General features: G+C 52.1%; 1 protein-coding gene across 2 annotated transcripts in view; it reads right to left on the bottom strand.

The window, feature by feature from the left end:
* Positions 1-7,357: 7,357 nt before the first annotated feature.
* The window catches only part of QRICH2 (glutamine rich 2), a 52,625-nt gene continuing 40,193 nt past the window's right edge, over positions 7,358-19,789 (bottom strand). The window contains exons 17-21 of one of the 2 annotated variants that reach the window (XM_050919235.1): positions 19,060-19,272; positions 16,686-16,851; positions 12,368-12,455; positions 10,125-10,247; positions 7,358-7,994 (exon numbers count right to left, since the gene is read on the bottom strand). In XM_050919235.1, coding sequence (XP_050775192.1) covers positions 7,792-7,994; positions 10,125-10,247; positions 12,368-12,455; positions 16,686-16,851; positions 19,060-19,272 — 793 coding nt within the window. In that variant the 3' untranslated portion in view covers positions 7,358-7,791. The remainder of the gene's footprint in view (positions 7,995-10,124; positions 10,248-12,367; positions 12,456-16,685; positions 16,852-19,059; positions 19,273-19,789) is intronic. The other variant, XM_050919234.1, reaches the window with a different exon arrangement.

The raw sequence follows: 19,789 nt of genomic DNA, 5'->3' as shown, positions 1-19,789 counted from the left end.
GTTTAGATAGGAATAGCAAAGCTGTGAGGACAGTCAGTGATAGTCTCCTGCTGTTTCAGCGCCTCCTGCTGGAATTTACACATGTGCAGGCTGCAGCCTGGGTTCCTGGCGCAGTTGATTTCCGTTGATGCTTCTCATGGAGGAGCTTTACCACTGTACGTAGCGCATAGAGTTGAGCTGTCGGTACATTTATTGCAAGTTGATGGCATTTTCTTTCTGTGGGGCAGTGCCCCACCAGCAGAGGCATCAAGGCCTGGCCTCATGGGGCACTCTGCCCAGTTTATCCAGCCTTAGGACACACCAGTGAAGCTTTGTGGGTACCTGGTCCCAGTTTCGGCTCTGTAATGAAACAAGAAACCAGGCGAGTGGCACCTGGGTTTAGGTTCCATTTAACAATTTCTGCCCCATTTCATTGCTAGTGCTTTGGAGTTGTTCCTTATAACTGGGCTTCACGGCTGCATGCTGGGCCTGCTAGGACTGGTCTGGATGAGTGAGCTGTGGAACTGCAGTGCTGATTAAGTTGGCAAACAGCTGGGTCAAAAATCTCACCTGCTCTGAGTAGCAGTCATTTCAGCAGGGAATTATCCACCTCAACCAGTTCCAACAAACAAAATAGCAAAAACACTGAAAAAAATTAGAGAAAAATGTGCATTTCCATAAAGTGCAGGGCGTCTCCAGCACTAGTCGTTTGAAAATTAACTTCTCAGAGCAGCTTCTGGAATGGCAAAATATCCAAGTTTCTGCAGTATTTCAGCACTAGCCAGGACGACACACGCGCACACCTGTTGCCTTTTAAAGCATCACATCAAAGCAGCTGCTTTGAATTGCTTTAACCCTAGGACAGGATTATTAGAAGGGGCAGTAAAGAAGCCAGGCAGCGCCCTGGGGCTCCCATGGGAAAGTGGTGCAGTCCCATTCACTCTGCCATGTAACTCTCTCTGCTGGAGCACCGTTTCCTAGCCCTTGCTCTGAGCACCAGCTCTGGGACTTGACGCTCTCGTGACCGGTCCTCCAGGCTCTCACTCCTTACCTCTCGGAGCCTTGCTGCTGAATCCTGCTGTAGCAGTGCTGCCTGTCTCTTAGGCGAGCTGGGTGTGCTCTAGCCCAGTGGCAAGACTGGGCTTTAGAGTAGGAATGGCTGAATGTGAAGAGGCAGGCATGGGCTTGGATTGCTCAACTAGGAGTCTGGCAAACTGGTGAAATCGCCAGTGGTCTGATGGAAAATTCCTGGGCACCTACAGCCAGTATGTACAATAAGAGTTCCTTGAGGTCCCCTCCACATATTGATGCCAGGGATTCCTCAGCTAGCCCTGTTTAGCACACCCACAAGTCCTCTCTTGCATAGCTCTGCTCAGAAGGGCTCTCTCCCTCTTCCAATCCAAAACCTCCACAAAAACCGTTCGAGGAAGACAGCCTGGGATTCTGCAAGGGATGCCTCAGGCAGTCAGCTGCACCTCTCCCATCCCTGGATGCTGTTGAAATCCAGGCCCATGTTCTTTCAAAGATTTCATGAAGGTTCTGGAACTTGGATTGTCAATCAGCAGCGCCTGCGCTTTCCATTCAGAGCCTACTGGGCCATGTACTTTCCTTTTTCATCTGAAACTAGAACTCGCTCCCCTCGTCTCACCTCTGAGTGTGTTTACAGGAGCAAAACAAAATGCAACTGTAGCAAAAATCCAAGGGAAGCACAGAGATTTATTACTGCAATGTCCCATGGCTGACACCCATCCACCCTGGCATGTTACAGATGGGAGGGTCCCGATCCATCAACAGGATTACATTGATTTCAATGGTGCTACAGTGGTATGAAAGGGAAGGATGCAGTAGTGAATCTGGGTATGTGTGAGTGTGAATCCACACACTGCAGGGTGTGTGGGGAGGGCAACATCTTTACATATCCATCCTGCTTAAGAATTCTCCAGATATTTGTGCCTACAAACAAAAGCCTCTGCAAAGCAAATCTGAAATTCTCCTGTGAACGTGAACTGAGATCCAATGTCTCTCCCTCTGCTATGTATTATAATTTCTAAAGCATTTTAACCCCGCCTTTCAAGCCCCAGCCTGCACATGTGCGCACACAACTTTCTTCATGCAACCCCCCCCGACCCCTTTGTGTATTTCTTTGTGCATCAGCCCCCGTGCGACAGAGTCCATCAATAGCGAACTGCATGCTCCAACCCCACTGAATACATGGAAAATGAAATTAGACAAAAATTCCACCACCTGAATGCATGAGCATTAGTGCACAAAAAATGCACATGCAAGTGTGCGCGTGCAGAACTGGGAGCCAGCTTGAGGCCCTGCTGGTGTTCTGACTTCCAGTATTTGCTTTATGGGTGGTGTATTTTTTTTTGCAGGCAAAACATCTAGACTGATAATAAACCGCGCATGGGGTCAGGCCAGGCTGAAGAGACGAGTCTGGAAAATCTTCCTGCCTTTGACTGCAGTCGGGGCCAGGTGCTCACACATTTGCAACTGACTAGTTTCATGGAATTGGATCATTGAGTTATAAAAAAAACATGTGCACCACCCAGCTAAACAAAGCCACTGGCCCAGTCCTGATTCCAGAGCATCTGATGCCAAATTCTTCCTGATTTCAAAGGGACCAGCATTAGGGCCTGTGTATCTCTGGCTACAGTATCTGGAGAAGTAATTAATTGTCTGTCTGCTTGCAAGTCCCGGAGACTGACAGCCAGTCTAAGGCCTGGTCTACACCAAACACTTAGATCAACCAAGCTACTTTGCTCACAGGTGTGAAAAATTCACACCCAGAAAGACACGGTTCAGCTGACCTAAGTCACAGTATAGACACTGCCGGTCGCATTGACCAAGCTACTGCCTGTTGGTGAGGGTGGATTAACTACAGAGAAAAAACCCTTCTGTTGATGAAATAAGTGTCTACATTATGCTGCTGTGCCGCTCTAGCATCCGTAGCATAGACAAGCCCTCAGCGATCACTCTCACATTGGCTAAGACGCTTAATCCCATCACTGGAAGCAGCCAAGACAGGACGTGCACAGTGGAAACTGTGGGTGCAGCCTGTACGTGTTGCATTCTCTTTCAGATGAGAAATTTGCATCTTAGAGGCAAGGCCGCAGCGTGAGGTGTGAATGAGTGAATTAACGGGGGAGCTGTACAGATCAGAGTGAATTAGAAAACACCCACTTGAGCAGCACATCGCATCTGAAGTGTTCACGTTCTCCCTCTTCGCCCCAAGGACAATAAAACAATCCCAAGTTGTTTTGAACAAACATATGAGCAGTAGTTTACCACTGGCATAAGCAGGCACAGCTCACGGCAATTACTAGTTAGGCCCCATACAATGCTACTTAAGTAAACAAATCCACTGCTTCTGACGTGGTTAATGATGACTAAGCAGTCACGATCATTCCTTTGACAAGCCCGGGAAAGGCGAGTCAGGCAAACATTGCTTAAAACTGGCCTGTTTCACAAGGTTTTCCCTCGTCCTGGGCAATCATACGACGGAGGCAGGGGGGAATATTTTAATAGCCTGCTTCTATAAGTCCAAAGTTGCTGGTTTCCAAAGGCCAGAGCCCATATTCAGTGACTCTACAGTCAGTTAGGAGTGGCTGCACAGCAGGCTGTTCCCCACACCTGGGATGCAGCAAGGTGTTTGCCTCTTTTCAAGCTGGGGCCAAAACAGTGCTCTCGGATCCCCGCCGCCCATCACAGCTGTGCTGCGGTTCTGCTCTCAGAGTCTCTCGCGTACGTCAGTGATGGCGCTGTGTGCGCGGCCAGGGCACCAGCTGGGCAGAGCTGGGATGCACAGAATGAACATCGGCATTCTCTCAGGCGTAAATTCTGCCCCTTCCGCAGCAGGCCTGGAGAGCCTGCAACTCTCTCCAGGTGCAGTCCTGCAACCTCTGAATGCTTGCGGAGGGGAGAGACAGGGTTTGGGAAGCTTGCCAAGACAGCAGCATAGTGAGGCCTGGGGACGGGGCATGAGCAGGCCAAGGGAGGACAGTGATGGTGGACCCCTACTTTCCGGAGATCCACCAGGGTGCTGGAGCAGAGGAGGCATGAAGAATTCCTCCTCCACATTCTGGCATTGGGGGTGGGGGTATACACCGAGAACACGGGGCTGAGGGGTGTATCATTCTCTAAGATTAATTTAATTTTAAACTTCAGGACCATGCAGGATGCTGTCATCTCCAAGTGACTGCAGGAAACCAGCAGCTAGGCCTGCAGGCTCCCAGCGTACAGCCAGCCACACAGGTGCTGCCAGCAGGCCTTGGGCAGCCCATGGCATCTAAGCGAGCATGAAGCATTTGTAGTCACCCACCATGCAGCACCTGTGTGGCCAGCGTGCAGTATATGGCATGTGGGTACAGCACACATGGGCAGCCTGCCCACAGTGCATGGCATATGCTTGTAGCCAGGAGCCAGGCAGTATCTATGTGCTGCCAGCATGCACAGCAGGTGTCCAGCATGGGGTATTAATGAAAGGCAAAAAACTCAGCAGACTATGAACAGCTTCGACCCCGGCATGGCTCTGGGTCAACCACACAGAACAGACAGTATGTCTACACTGTACTGTCGCACACTGGAGACCTACAACAAGCGTGCCACATATGGTGTTCACATGCAGTGGACATGTCGCATATGTGGGTCCAAAACTTGCCCAGGTTTAATCCACTTGGGCCTAGGCACCACTTAAGTCCCACAGGTACCCTCAAAACAGAGCTCCTGTAGTGGGACCTAGCTGTCAGAGGTGCATAGGCTGTGTCCAAGCCCTCTGCACAGGGGTGAATCTTCCCCTGGTCCCTCCTCTCTAAGCTGGTCTCCACTCCACACCATCACGTCCTTCACATTAAATCATTCAGCGCCTAGCCTGGTTCCCATCGAAGTCAAAGGGAGTTTTGCCATTGACTCTAATGGGAGCCGAAGCTGGCCCATACTATAAACTTCATTCAAGTTTTCCCCTCACAGAAACACTGTTGCTTTTGGTGTGCACTGACAGGAGCTTTCACAATGCAGGGACAACAGTCCTGTATTGTCCCTCCTACAGGGAAGCATCCACCATCATCACAGGGGCAAACACTGCAGTGGCAGGATATTTACAGGTTAACAACTATGACAGAACAGGTAGTGGCAGGATGTTTATGAGACAAGTGTCAGGAGATGGACATTTAGTAACAGGGCAAGTGGCATTACAGCCTGTGCCATGTATTTACCAAGAGAGCTTCTTGGTTATTTGCAAGGTTGGTGGCAGGCAATGGGTCATGTTACATAGCAAGCGTGTGATGATTTCCGATACCTGCATCAAGTCACAGATGCCATTGGCCAAGGGTAATGACAAAACAATGTTGGGAGCACACAAAGAACTAGCTACGGGGCATTAATCAAGTAAACCCTATGTAATTACTAACCCAGTTAGGAGGACTTACACAATAATTGTGCTATGTGATCTGTCTAGTATTGGTTACACTGACACTTAGTTTTCTCAACACAGCATGTTGAGCCTGCTGTCCCTCACCCCAGTGGACACACAAAGGTGTGAGTGAGCAGAGGATTGAAATCAAGCTGCATCCTAGCGTTTTAACTGCTCAGCCCACCCTTGACTACGAAACGCTACCTGGCGCCTGCACTATGGACTTTGGTTTGTCCTCTTGTGCTAGGGCCGTCCAAAGCACCTCCAGCACTCTGTGGCAAGAACAAGAGTCCTCTCTTTCTCTCTCACTCTCAATGCTAGCTCCAGATGATGATCGAACCGGCACCGGAGCCATGGAGAGGATGAAAATGAAAAGCATGTGGCTAGGTTAAAGGCAGCAGGCACAAAGTGCATGAGATCGAATCAAGGAACGGGGACAATAGTGCCAGAACCTAGATGCAAGCCAGGAGGATTATAGGGTGGGGTTTTCCTGTCTGTTTTCTAGACATCGGTCTCCCCAGCTCTGGGATTATTTGTAACCCTTCATAGCATCCCCTTGCGTTTGTACAGCTCCATAGATCAAGGGATCTCAAGGTGCTTTATGCGTGGATGAAGTAGGCCTCACAACAGGAACTTTTACAGACGGTGGAAATGAAGGCATACAGGGGCAGAGGAGTCCACCCAAGGTCACACAGTGTGTCAGTGGCAGAGCTAAGAATTGAACCTGGCTTTGACATTAAGTCTTCTGCCTTATCCACAGGCCACCTGTCCTCCTCAAATCACTCAGCACTATCACCTCCCTCCCTCCTCACTGACAAAAGAAAACAAAGGGCTGAGAAGTGTAGATGATATTAGCTGGGGCTGGTGCCCTTTGCCTGATCCCCAATCTGAGGCCCAGGTGTTCAGGGAAGCAAAGACCTGTGCGGGGGGGAAAGAGCAGGTCTGATCAGAGAGGCCTCTGCATGCACCGGATGAGGAAACGACAGCACAAAAGATTCTTTTTGAATGACTTCTGGAGCACGGGCACTGCCCTGCTGTAGGAAAGGCAGCAGTCACCAAAAGTGTGTAGCCCATTGCTTAGAAACGATTGCTCTGACTCAGGCTCTCTTGCCAACTCCAGTCTGAACACAGCTGCAAGAAGCCCATGCTGGATCAAGCAGTGTGTGAAGGGATTGGGAGAGGGGAGGCAGCTACTCTGGTGCTCAATCCCCTCCCTGCCTGCCCCACAAACCCTGATTTGACTTCTAGAGGGACCAGTCCTTACTGGTAATGGAGCTCAGGTTTGCTCACATGAGGGTAGCACTCGTCGTTTGCTAAGGGGCTTCCCAAGGGCCACCGCCGAAGTGCACAGAATAGAGCAGGCTGTAGCCTATCCTCCTCTTCAGTACTAAGGTGCAGCCTATGAAGACTACAGCTCCCAGCATGCAGCACTCCAAGTAGCTACTGAGGGCCTGTAGTGAGCCACAGCTCTCCACCCAGGAGGCAGTGGGTGGGCCGTGGGGGTGGGGTGACCAGACAGCAAGTGTGAAAAATGAGGACAGGGGATGGGGGTAATAGGAGCCTATATAAGAAAAAGACCCCAAAATCGAGATATCTGGTCACCCTACATGGGGGAGAACTTTGGACTGCATTCTGCTCTGGTGCTTTTCATTCAAACAAGTCACCAACAGTTCGGTTTCAAAGACTCCCCTTTGCCCATGAGCAGGGCCAGCTCTAGCAATTTCGCCGCCCCAAGAAGGGCGGCACGCCGTGGGGGGCGCTCTGCTGCTCTCCAGTCCCGCGGCTCCGGTGGACCTCCCGCAGGCTTCCTTGCAGGGGGTCCGGTGGTCCCACGGCACCGGTGGACCTCCCACAGACGTGCCTGCGGATGCTCCACCAAAGCCGTTGGACCAGCGGACCCTCCGCAGGAACGACTGCGGGAGGTCCACCGGAGCCCCCTGCCGCCCTCCTGGCAACCGGCAGAGCGCCCTCCGCGGCATGCCGCCCCAAGCACACGGTTGGCGCGCTGTGGCTTGGAGCCGGCCCTGCCCATGAGGTGCGTCGGGCTCTGTGATACACAGGACACTGCAAGATCCCCGGGGGTTGAAATGAGCCGGTGTCAAACTGGCTTATGCAGAAGATCTGGTATTTACAAAATCTACTCAGGCAAAGCTAGCAGCAGCGAGGGAAGGATTTGCAAAGGCCAGGAATGAATTGTTTTCACGATTGACTGTGCTGCCCACCTCTGCCTTTTCACAGTGCTGCTGCGTGGAACAGCCCTAGGTCCTGTTTGCCGCAGGGACTGCACAAAAAGCTCCCTGTTCCTATCGCTGCGACGGATGTACACAGCCTCCTCTCTGTTCTGCTCACTCTTTATTGCCTGGCTTCCGTCAGCGAGCGCTGCTTTCCTGCCATCGCAGTCACTGTAACGGAGCTGGCTGCTCAGCCGATCGCCGGCGCATGGAAAGGTCCAGCTGAAGCTCTAGGGTTTCTTTCTCCTGCATGGGAGAATCCTCTCTTCCCTCCTCAGGGGGAGGTGTTGAGGTTGATAGATGGGTCAGGTCCACCCGGGACAGTCGACCCTCTGATGACACGGGCCTGTCCTTTAGTGACCTAGCTGTACCTGCAGGAAAACATTGCAGATGATTTAACTGACGGATTATCCAGCTGTCTGATTTTCCGTGCATCCTGGGCCATGTCTCTGTTTCTGCACTCATCACCCATTCATCCTGCCTTCCCTGTCCCTCACTTCCTGATCCTTCCCCATCCAGCCACTTTTCCATCCATTATTACATCCAGCCACCCTCCATTCACCTACCTTGCTTCTATCCTTCAACTATCAGTTGTTATGCCTCTGTCCACCCATTCATCGACATGTTCTTCTACAAATCCATCCATCTCCCCTACCTTCCACCACATCCTAAGCCTGCTCCTGACAGCCACTCCATGTTTGTTTGAGACCCCGCTGAAGTGCAAATTAAGTGTGGGGTTTCAGTGAAGCAGAGAATTTGTCCCTCTGAGTAAAGTTCACCTCAGTGCAATCTGTTATTTCACATATCTATTGATGGATCTTTTCCTCCATCCTTGCTGCTTTCAATCCATTTCTCCAATCAAACTTTTTGCCTTCTTTCTTTCCATACCCAATTCTACCAAGCTAAACACACGCTCTTCCTGCTGAAGGCATGTCCATTGTCAAATGCTGTGTGTCTCTGTAGTAATTGTGGGAGGAGAATATTGCTCTCAGCTGTGCTGAGAGGTTCTGTGCTTTCCCAGCAAGCTTTTCACTCAGGACAGATTCTATTACAATTGTTCTAGCCGATGGTGTTTTAAATCACGGCTCAGATCACATGGTTCTGCAGCATCACGCAGCTCACCCGTACCAACATGAACAGATGGATGGGCTGACACAGGGGGACTGCCAACAGATCTCAAATCCATCCATCATCAGGGTGTTTTTATGAAGGACACCGCTGGGCGCCAGTTTAGAAGAGTCTGCAATGTTGGTCGTTTTCCCCCCAGCACCAGTACGAAGCTTGGAATCAAGAACACGTCTTTCCTTCTTGCTCTGGGCCGCAGGCTGCCCTCAGCCACACAGCACTGATGGGACGGCAGGAAAGGTCCTGCATCTGGGGCAGGGAGCACTGCTGCATCCCCCCACGGCCCATCTCTCTAGCTTCCATGTGTGGCCCTTTTCAGGGTGGATGGAACCAGAGAGCAGCTTCCCCTCCAGTCTGAGTGGATTGAATCAGCAGCATTTCCCCTTCTATGCAGCAAGTATCCCCACTGAGTGGGGTGCTGGAGCAATTGCCTGTGGGGAGGATGAAGAGCAGCGCCAGGCACTGGTGAGGTTCCCACCTGCAAATCTCAGCTGGGTGGGGCGGTGGGGGCTGAAACACTGCATGGGGCAGGGCAACCCAGCCACATCCCTGATGGAACGGCAGGGAGGAAGCTTTGCATGTGGCTGTTCCTCCTCCCTCCATGGGTTTTCCCCACGGATGGAGCAAGGGCCCCAGTGATTCCCCCCACCCCCAGCGTACCCCCCGATTTGTTTACAGAGCCTGTCAGTGTCCCAGGGGTGCTTTTATTTCCTTGTCAGCTTTTGTCATCGCTGATGTTCTGGCAAACAGCCTCAGCCCTGTAATGGGAAGCGGGTTTGTTCTTTAACTCATGCCCCCTCTGCTGGCTGCCGTTGCAGCAGCTGGGCACAAATACTCCAGTGCTAACCAGGGGCGGCTCTAGCCATTTCGCCGTCCCAAGCATGGTGGCACGGCGCGGGGGGCGCTCTGCCTGTCGCCGGTCCCGCGGCTCCGGTGGACCTCCCGCAGGTGTGCCTGCAGATGCTCCACCGAAGTCGCAGGACCAGCGGACCCTCCGCAGGCACGCCTGCGAGAGGTCCACCGGAGCCGCCTGCCGCCCTCCTGGCGACCAGCAGAATGCCCCCCTGCGGCATGCCGACCCAAGCACGCGCTTGGCATGCTGGGGCCTGGAGCCGCCCCTGGTGCTAACCATGGTTAGTGGGGACTCCAGTGTGTCTCATCCCTCGGGAGGGGGAAAGCCTCCTTGAATCCTCCTCACCACAGCAGCTCCACAGAGCCTGGCATAACCTACCCCAGCTCCAGGTGGGGGGGAAATCTCTGCTAGGAACACAGGGAATGAGACAGAGGATTCCACTAGGAGCCTCTCAGTAGCACATGCTCATCAGACAGTAAATTCTCAGGGGGCTCCAGCTCCCATCTAGACCCAAGTGAGGTACCTGAATTGCTAGGGGAAGACAGTTTGGCGCTGTGCGGGCGTGCAGGGAGGCCGGCTGTGTCCATCAGGGCCGGCTGCCGTTGTGATGAAGACCGGGAGATCTTGGGTTTGGACTTCAAAGGACCTGGTGGGAAGCATATTGGTAAGTGGAGGCTTTCAACAGTTCTTGGAGCCATGTGGCGCCACGAGGTAATGGTGGCTCAGATCCCGCAGAGGATAGCCCATGGGAGAGCTGCGCAGATCTGAGATGGGTGTTAGCCTTAGACATTCTGGGCTACATGCATCCCTGAGGGAATCTCCTGGACCTGGTGGAACTCCATTCAAGTCAGTGACCTGAGAATCTGCTGTGCAAGGACCTTTCACGGTGGGGTCTCTGTGGGACCCCATTGCGTGTGGCCACACAGAAGGAGGCCACCCAAAGAATAGGAAGCTGGGATGAGTGGAAAATAGCAGATCGCAGTGTACCTTGCAGAGAAGTGTATAGGAGAATTAACACAATGCCTCGTGGGGAATTGACTAGCACTCAGTGCTAGGGAGAAGCTACTTGAGAGGGGGCTGCATTCCCTGCTCACACGGAATCAGTGCTGCAGTACTGCTTGGTCCCGTTACAGTGTCCTCTAGCCCAGGATCTCAAAGCTCTTTACATACATGAATGAGTCAAGCCTCACACAATCCCCCTGCCTCCACCCCACTAGGAAGCTTTATTATCCCCATTTTACAAATAAGGAAACTGAGGCAGCGAGCATGCAATTTTCCCAGCCCGTGGCAGAGGCAGGAAAAGACCCCAGGGTTCTTGCCCCTTCATTTCCTTGGAGAAAGGTTTGCCCTGATGCGTTTGCTGAGCCCCTTGGGTGCTCTCCTTATTCTTGGGGACTAGCATGCAGATCTGAACACGCACACACTGCTCTTCCCTGTCAAAACTGCCGCCCGCCTCGGGCATGTTGTTACGTAACTTGCAAAGTCTACAGGAGAACAGATGAGCTAGTGGGACTGTAAGGGAAGGACAAGTTCATTCAAGCTGCTGCTGTCACCTGGCAGTGATTCCAAGAGAGGAATGATGCACCCAAGTGCCAGACTGGATGCTTGACTGTTGACCCAGTTTTCTCCCATTTTTGACTGGCTCGGTTGCATGCTCTGGTGTGGTGCCCTGGCTACCGGTGGGAATCCCCAGCACCCCATAAGCCCCATTGGCTGCTCTCTGACCCTTCCCCTCAAGTGTCCCATTGGCTGCTCCCCCTTACTCAGTGGCAGGACACCACAGCCCTGCGCATTCTTGCATAGGCCGAAGTTTGGCCTATCGCTGCAGAATTTGGGAGCCATTCCCACGACAGCCAACAGGGGGCAATAGGGGCACATTCTTCACATCTTGCCTCCAGCCTTGGTGAGCTGTGTTTGTGTGGAGGGGGCAACATCTCAGTCATGGGCTAGAGGAACAGGAAGGGTTAATGCACCAGGGCAAAGCATTCTGGTCCTCAGCGGTGCTCCCAAGGCAGCCAGTCTTGCCCTCTTCAATGAGGTATCCCAGAACATTGGGGGGACAGGCTCCCCTGTATCCCCGGTGACAATCCCTACTGCCTTCCAGCTAGCAGGCACAGAGCTACCTCGCACTCTAGACAAGGGGCACCGTTACAGCTTCCACGCCCCCACTGGACTCAGGATGGGAACTACCCAACGGTTAGGTCTGAGATGAGCACTGAAGCAGGCTCCGAGGGAGATCATACCTCCCATTTCCCAAGCTGTTGTTTTAAGGATACCGGATTTACAGGGGTTGGGGAGAGGGCCGGAGATCATGTGAGCAGCAGATTCCATCCAAAGAATCGAGATGAAGGGCGATCCTGTGGTTTGGGTGCTAGCCTGGGACTTGGGACAAATCCCGCCACAGACTTCCTGTGTGACCTTGGGCAAGTCACTCTGTGTGCCTCAGTTCCCATCCATACAATGGGGATAACAGCCCAGCCCTGCCTCCCAGTGTGGTTGAGGCTAGAAATACATTAAAGATTGTCAGGTGCTCAGATACCGAGGTGCTGGGGGCCCATCATATAGTGGCCCTTTTCAGGGTGCCACATGGACAGTAGATTTGTTTTGGAGAAACAGACAAAAGAGGGAACACGCTTCTCTGCTCTAAATCCCACATTCCCCAGTCTCTGTCTGGCCAGCATGATAAAGAAACAGTTGCATTCCATCAACAGGCAGGAGGCAAACAAATCCTTCCCAAAGAAAACGTAAAGGGGACACGAGACTTACCATCCTTGGCTGAAATTGATGGGAGCCGAGTGTCCATCCGCCCTTTGTAGATGTGTCCATCCAGGCCCAGGATATCCACCTCTTCACGCTAGGAAAGAAACGCAAAGACAGAACTGGTGTCGGTGCTGGTGGTTAAAGTCAGACTTGGGGACAGAGTTCTTTTTAAATGCCGAGCGTTTTTAAAAGAAAACAACAGTGAAAACCCCTGGGAACAAGCTGGATGGCATTGGCCAGGGGAAAGGTTGGCTCAGTGGTCGTTTATCTACCGTTCTGCATCGAAATGTCAAGGTTGGGTTCGACGCAGACCAGTGACTCAGTAAGAACAGCATTGTTGGGGCCCCCTGGCTACTGCTTCTCAGTGGCTCCAGATCAATCTGCTCAGTTTGCAAGTAAACCGCTGGCTTCTCTAACCGCTCACCCTCCAAACTCAACTTGGGATCTGAGAGTCAAGCTGGGTTCTTTCCATCCTCAGTCAGAACTTGGTTAACGGGTGCGTTGATGAGACAAAAGAGAATCCAGCTCATGCTCCCAGAGCTGTGCTGGCTCTCCAGGGCTAACAGCAGTAACAACCTGTTTCAGGCACTAAAGTCACCAGTGACTGTTTGTATGTAGTCACTGTCCAGAGCAGGGCCACACATATCAGTCCCATCCTCTGTGTACGCATGGTCTTCACAGTCACGACACTGGTATTAAAGAGAGGGTGACAGTGACTCCCATAGTTCCATACAAACCCTGATCTGTTCTCCAAGAGGAGTCCTGCCATGGAAGAGCAAACAATATTCTACCAAAAGGTGAACGGGCATCAGAGACATCAGGGTCTGAAATGTACATTAACGGAAATTACACCCAGGTAGCCAGATTCTGGTCTCGGATCCGAAAAGGCTACTGGAGTTATTCTGGATTTACACTGCTAAAACTGAGACCTGGAGACTCAAGAGTTCCTGAACCACTTAGGAGCCGACATCATGTTGATTTTCAGGAGGCCTTAGGCTCCGAACTCACTGCTAACTCACCGAGGCATGTTTGAGAAAGTTATCCTAGATCTACTGCGTCAATCTTGCTGTCTCCACAAAGCAACATGTGGCATATTGGAAAGGGGGTGTTAATATTTCATTGTAAAGACGCAGGGACAAAACCTTTCCTCCTGGCAGGAGGAAGGGAGGGGAAATGTCCCATGACAGATACTAATGGCTTATTCTTAACTCTGGAAGATGCTCAAATATCTTAGGGATGGGCACAATACAGGCACCTAAACAGAATGGATTTGGCTCCAACCTCAGAGGGATATTAGCATTTCTAACCTCCATTCAGGCAGAGAAGAGTACCTGTTCCAGACCCCCAAGCAGCAGCAGAGTGAACGGGTTCAACACCCTGCAGTCACCTCCTTTCCCTTCCGCAATGCTCTCACGTATTTACTAGAAAACGTCAGTATCACTCGGGAATGCTGCCTGCGCCGACCCCTCTGTACTTAGGGCACCGTCCACATTAAGGAAATCCACATGTGCACTGCTACATCAAGGGAGTTACACAAGTATCAAGCCCGAGTGTGGATGTGCTGCACCGATGCAGAGTGGGCTTTGCACCTGCAGTAAAGTACATCACTGAATGATAAGATCAAGCTACGTGCCCAGCTTTGAATTAGTGCGGTGTTGCTAACTGATGTAACCACATTGAGATAGTAGGAATTTCCTTAATGCAGGTAGGGCCCAGGCCGCTCCTGCGCCCACTAATTCCTCCCTCCCCATCCAAGCCACATCTCTTCTCCATCTCTGCCATTGTCACACCATCCCCGTCCCTGTCACTTTGTCTCACTCTCTTACTCCCATTCTCAATTTTGAGAGCCCTGGATAGTCCATCTCTCCCCCGCAATTCTCTATCGCTGTTACCCCATCCCCCAGCCCAACCTCGCATTGTTACTCCCTCCCCCTCCATTATTCTGCTCTGTTCACTCAGATCTGGCAGGGACAGGCCAGGGGAGGTGGAGCGGGGGTGAGGAGGCTCCAATGCGCATTCCCAGGGCTGAGCCGGCTCTGACTGACAGCAGTGCGCGGGAACCAGGCATGTCAGCACACCGTACAGGGCCTTAGGGGGGGCTGTAGGCACCTGGGAACGCCCTGACTTTGTGTCCCTTTTGGAACAGGCGCCAACCCCATGTCTGGGGTGTTTCCAATCACGCCTTTCTTTCTCTGCCCCCACCTGCCACAGGGAATTAATTGTGGGCTTGTACACACACTATTAACAGGAGATACAGCCCTGAGATTTGTTTCCCAGGGACTGAGACTTCTCTGACCATCATGGACTCTACGGGGTGGCCAGGCCTGTGAGGGAAAAGGTCTCCTGAAAAGCAGCAGGTGCAGTAAGAAAAACAATCCCTAGCTCTTACATAGCACTTTTCAATCAATAGATCTCAAAGCACTCCACAGGATCATTGCCCCTATTTTACAGATAGGGAAACCAAGGCACAGGGAGGTGATGTGACTTGCCCCAGGATACCCTAAACCTGGGACAGAACCCAGCTCTTCTGAGTCCCAGTCCAGTGTTCTAACCACTTGGCCAGTCACAATGACAGGCCTGGCAATGGCCTTTGTGCGAAGCACTGGAGGTAAGGCACTGCAGAGGGGTGATGTATCTGGGAGGCAGGTGCATATCAATGGGCAGCTGGGGCGATGTGGAAGCAGGGTTCGTGGGGGGCAGAGGAGAGGGAGTGTATTGCTTCCTGCTTCACTCTCAGTGCTGCCATCTTTGCCAAAGGGGATCATCCTAACCATCTAGTCTGACCCCTGTGGACCTCCCCAGTCAGGAGCTGGTGGAGCTCGGAAATAGAGGCAGAAGCTGGAGCATCCATGGTCCCTGACTCACTGGGGGGTTATTCTGCACCCAAGATTGGGGTGCGGAAGGGTGGAATTTCTTTAGAAACTGCCAGAGAAGCTAGAAATAAACTCTGGTGCTCAGAGTCTCTGGGTGCTAGGGATTCTGGAGAGTCCAGATACTCCAAGCCCCTCTGTATTCAGGAGGAACTCGGTTAGGAACAAACAGCTGGATTCTGAACTACTCCAGTCCCGTACTTGGGGCAGGGATTTGAGGGATAATGTGGCTTCATGTTCCCCTTATTCTGAGGCTATTGCTGGATCTGCCTGGTCCCCAGTATAAACTGGAGCAGCCCCAGGGCTCCTCTGACTTCTACTTCCCACCGCCCCTGGGAAACCAAGAGCAGACAGTGTGGTGTACCCAGGCAAGCCTGACACACTCCTCTTGTCAGTGTAGAAACTTCACACCAGCTCTGCACTGGCCACAAGGCTTCCTGCTCCAGGGAATTCTATGGGGGTGTTTCCAGCCTGTGTAAGGCCCTTTTACAGTACCAGGGCAACACACACACATGCTTTCATGCAGCTGAGACCTGGCCCAAAGGGTTTCCTTCCCCCAACATTTCCTGCATCTCCTATTCCTGGAAAAGCTGGTGATTAAAAAGCTCCAGCTAATTCTCACACTTACCAGCCCTGACCACCATTTCTGGTCCAACAGCTGCGATACACTCAAGGCACTGGCTAAAGGAAGATTTCTAAAAAGCCTTACGTTGCCACATGATTCAAAAGTTAAATTTCCCAGTGGAAACCACAACACCCTGTTTGGGTCAAGTCAGAGACTTTTCGACTGTGATTAGCAATACTGGTAGCAAAAGCCGAGTTGCTGCGGTTTAAGTAGTAATGAGCTAAGATGTGAAAAAATTATCTAAGTTATTTCCTTTAGACCTGCTCTGAGAAGGGTAAGATGACCTGGGTCTTAAAATTCTGGCAGCAGCAGCCCCATCTATGGCTCAACATAACGGCTACCATGGAGGTGAAGTGGTGTTAGCAACCGAGGGACGTCTTGGCAATACGTCTCGAGCGTAGTCAAGGTTTATGAAGAAGATACATTTTATTGACTCAAAATTATTAGCATCTTGTATACAAGATCCAGACCAGCTCTGGGGCCATCTGACCTGAGACTGTATCTAGGAATATAACTGTTTTTCTGGTGATCCAACAGTGGGAACTGAGGTGGAGGGGTCAGCCCCATGTCTCAGACAGCTCTCTGGGTACCACCAGCAAGCACACTGCAGACTCCAGGTGGGGAACCTCTGGATCTGGTTCTCCCTTGCCTTGCATATACCTGGAGCCCAGTGCAAAGTGAGAGCATAGCGCACTTCTGTCGTGACCAGGTATTGTTTTACACCCACTTTGCACTGGTGTCAATGGTCACACAAGGAGTGGGCCAGCGGAGAATCAGGCCAGGTGTGTTCCTGGTCTCTCTCCCTCCCTGCCATCCCAGTCCCTGATACCTTCATCACTGTCAGCATGGCAGTCTCCTCGGGATGCATCGGCATACACTGGGCGATTTGCTGCAGCCGTGTGTAGCGCCTGTAGGGGTAGGTGAGGGTGTGGCTGCCGCCGCAGCGCCGAGGCATGGATAGGTAACCATATTCTGCCATCTCCGCCATCTTGTCACTGTGAGACAGTGAACAGCAATGCTGCAAACTCAGCCAGGTAAACAGCAGAAAGCCTCCCTGACAGCCCAGCTCCAGCGCACACTGCAAAACCGAGCTGGCTTCTGGAGTCCAGGGTTTCTATCTTCGTAAGTCACCATAGAAACAAAAACCTCCTGCTGCCACGCCCCTGTGTTACCAGTGACCTGTGATGGGGAAGTAACTGCGTGTGTGGCCTTTATTGCGGCTTTAAGAGGGACAAAAAACACCTGGAAGGGGTATGGCTCTTAAAAAACATCCTGCATGTCTGTAAACTAGACATTGCTAGCTTGCCTATCCTGTTTTTTCTGTGGACAACTGGAGACCTGGTAAGATCCTGACAGCTGAGACCCCATGAAACTGATGCTTGATTGGTGAGAGGGGAAGTGACTTTTGTGCAGCCTGTTTAGAACAATGGGCACATTTTTGTTAGCATCCATTTAATTCAAATCCTGACAAACCCTTGGGGCAAAAGTGGTCTATGTTAAAGTCTCAACACCTTTCTCTCAGCTCCTCATTTATGTGCTGAGAGATCCCGGACGAGTCCCTCCAACAAAACCAGGGACTTGACATTTCTAAGGAGAAAGACCAAACAAAAAAAAATCTTTTCAGGCACTAGCTGCTCCTTGCAGATCACCTTCAAAGGATGTTGAAAGTGACCCCTTAAAGAGAGCGTAGCTCTCCTGGCTGCTACTGCTGGAGCCCCACGCATGGACGATGAGCTAGCTGTGAACTCCCTGAAGACCACAGGGACAGGGAAAAGAAGCAACTGGAGAGGGAGCTGAGGAAGGACAAGGAGCCTTGAGGTGGGAAGGATAACATTCTAGCTGCAGGCAATTCTTGCAGTTGCCTGAGCATCCATACAGTGACATGGTAGCAGTGGGGAGAGGGGCCTGACACAGCAGGGACTCAAGGCCTGGGTATTAGGCAAAGAGAAACACTCACCCCTCAGGAAAACCCATTGGGCTCTTTGGGTCTCCTCTCATTCTCCTCTGACCTATAGAGAGGGGCCCAAGCTGCCAAGTTGGATCCAAATTTAAAACTTTCCCCAAAGTCTGGATCCAGGGTTTTGGCTCAGCCTGCTGGAGGAGGCTGGAGTCTGAGGCCCGCCTTACTGATGGTAACTGATGTTGTGCGCTTGCCCTGTGGTGAATTCCGTTAGAGGGGGGCTGTCTGCCGTAGCACGGATCTAATGACCAGCACTGTCAATCCGGAGTGGAGGTAAGGGAGTAGGTCTGGGGAAGAACCTGGTCCATCTCAAATACAACAGTTAAAAGCACCCAGGATCTCTCATAAGAGGAAGATCCATGTGAGCAGCTGCCTTGACAACAGATCCAGAACGGGCTTCATCACAACTGGAGCCAAACAAATATTCCACCCCGCCCCGCCCCGCCAAACTCTTCTGGTGTCTAAAGGCCAGTTTGGCTACGAGGGGCTGTTTCTATGACCTCACCCTCACATGCTCTCCCCTCTGATCAGAATGGACTCGGTTTGTTCCATGATTTGTATGCATGCCACCTAGGATAAAAGTCTATAAGAGATATCAATGGTCATGCTTCGGGGGCAGAAGTTAACTGCTACCCGTTCAGGATTACTTAGGAAGGAACTGTCCCTACACCAGTCCACTGGAGAGTTCTCGTAATTGCCACAGCTGGAGACAAGATACTGAACTAGCTGGACCATTGGTCTGACCCACTAGGGCAAGTCCTGTGTGCCTATGATGCCAAAGAGGGCCTGACTCCTGGCTGGTCACATTGCCTGCTTTGCTGAAAAGCTAACCCTACTCTGCCCTGGGACTCTCCTGCAGTGTGGTACCCTCTCCTCGGACGGCCTGTGGGGAGAGATCTTCCTTGGCAGGTAGAGAGCATGGCTTGTCTATATCTGAGAGCACTGCACCGAGGGAAGTGAGATCCGTCCAGCTGTGCTCAACTAGCCAGGAAAGAGGGTGAGTCCCTCCCAGCTGCCCCTCCACAGGCTCAGACTCTATGCTGCGTAATGACTGGGGCTGGGCTGATGACTGCCCATCACTTGAGGGTCTCCTGGATCTGCACGCAGCAGGTATCACATTGCCCTATCAGAAATCACTGTGGTGAATGCATATGTGCCCAAGCTCTTCGTGTGGGCAGGGATAAGCGCCCCCCTCCCCCCATCTCTCTGGCTATATACTCGCTACTCAGACCTGCTCTCCTACCGTTTGTTATACTGGCCTGGGCTGAGACACTGCGACTGCATTATCTCCCTGATCATCTGACTGCTGGCCTTCGCCGAGCCCCCAAAGTGGATCTGCACCTTCTCTATGTCCATGAGCATCTTGGAGTGGATGCTGCGCAGCTTGCCAAGGCCCGCGCTCTTCTCCAGCTGGAGCGCATCCAAGCGAGGGTAGGGCCTAAGCCCTAACTTCAGACTGGGGCGGAGGAGGAGATGCATTCAGAGAGGGGAAAGGAAAGGAGAAGTAATACGGTTACCCAGGGCTGGGATGCTGTTAGAGCTAGTACCCCAGCCTTGCTCACATGACTAGTCCCATGGGCTCTATCGGGGGCTGCTCACATTCGGAAGGGCGGCAGGATTGGGCCATTACACTGTTTGGGGAGTTGGATGAGGACCCCGAGGACAGGCGAGCTGGGCTGTACCAGCCCATTTGAGTCCTGAGAAAGGTGGCTGAAACAGCACTGGGCACTGAAGTCCTCTAGTCATCTGCAAAGCAAGCTTCCCTCATGCAGATGAGCCTCAGCCCTGTGCAGCCGTGACCCCTCAGATCTGAAAGGGTATTTCACTCTTCAGGACTTACTCAGCCCTTTACCTCCCGGAGGAGACGTCAACCAAACAGGGCCACTTGTGCGGGGTTCTCTCCTGTGGATATATTCCACGGGGCTGAGATCTCGCAAAATTCATTGCACACTGGCTAAAGTGATTTGTTCTTT

This window comes from Gopherus flavomarginatus, chromosome 12 (assembly GCF_025201925.1).
Source record: "Gopherus flavomarginatus isolate rGopFla2 chromosome 12, rGopFla2.mat.asm, whole genome shotgun sequence".
Lineage (NCBI taxonomy): Eukaryota > Metazoa > Chordata > Testudines > Testudinidae > Gopherus > Gopherus flavomarginatus.
The sequence above is the reverse complement of the archived record's forward strand: the minus strand, read 5'-3'. Positions and strand labels throughout refer to the sequence as shown.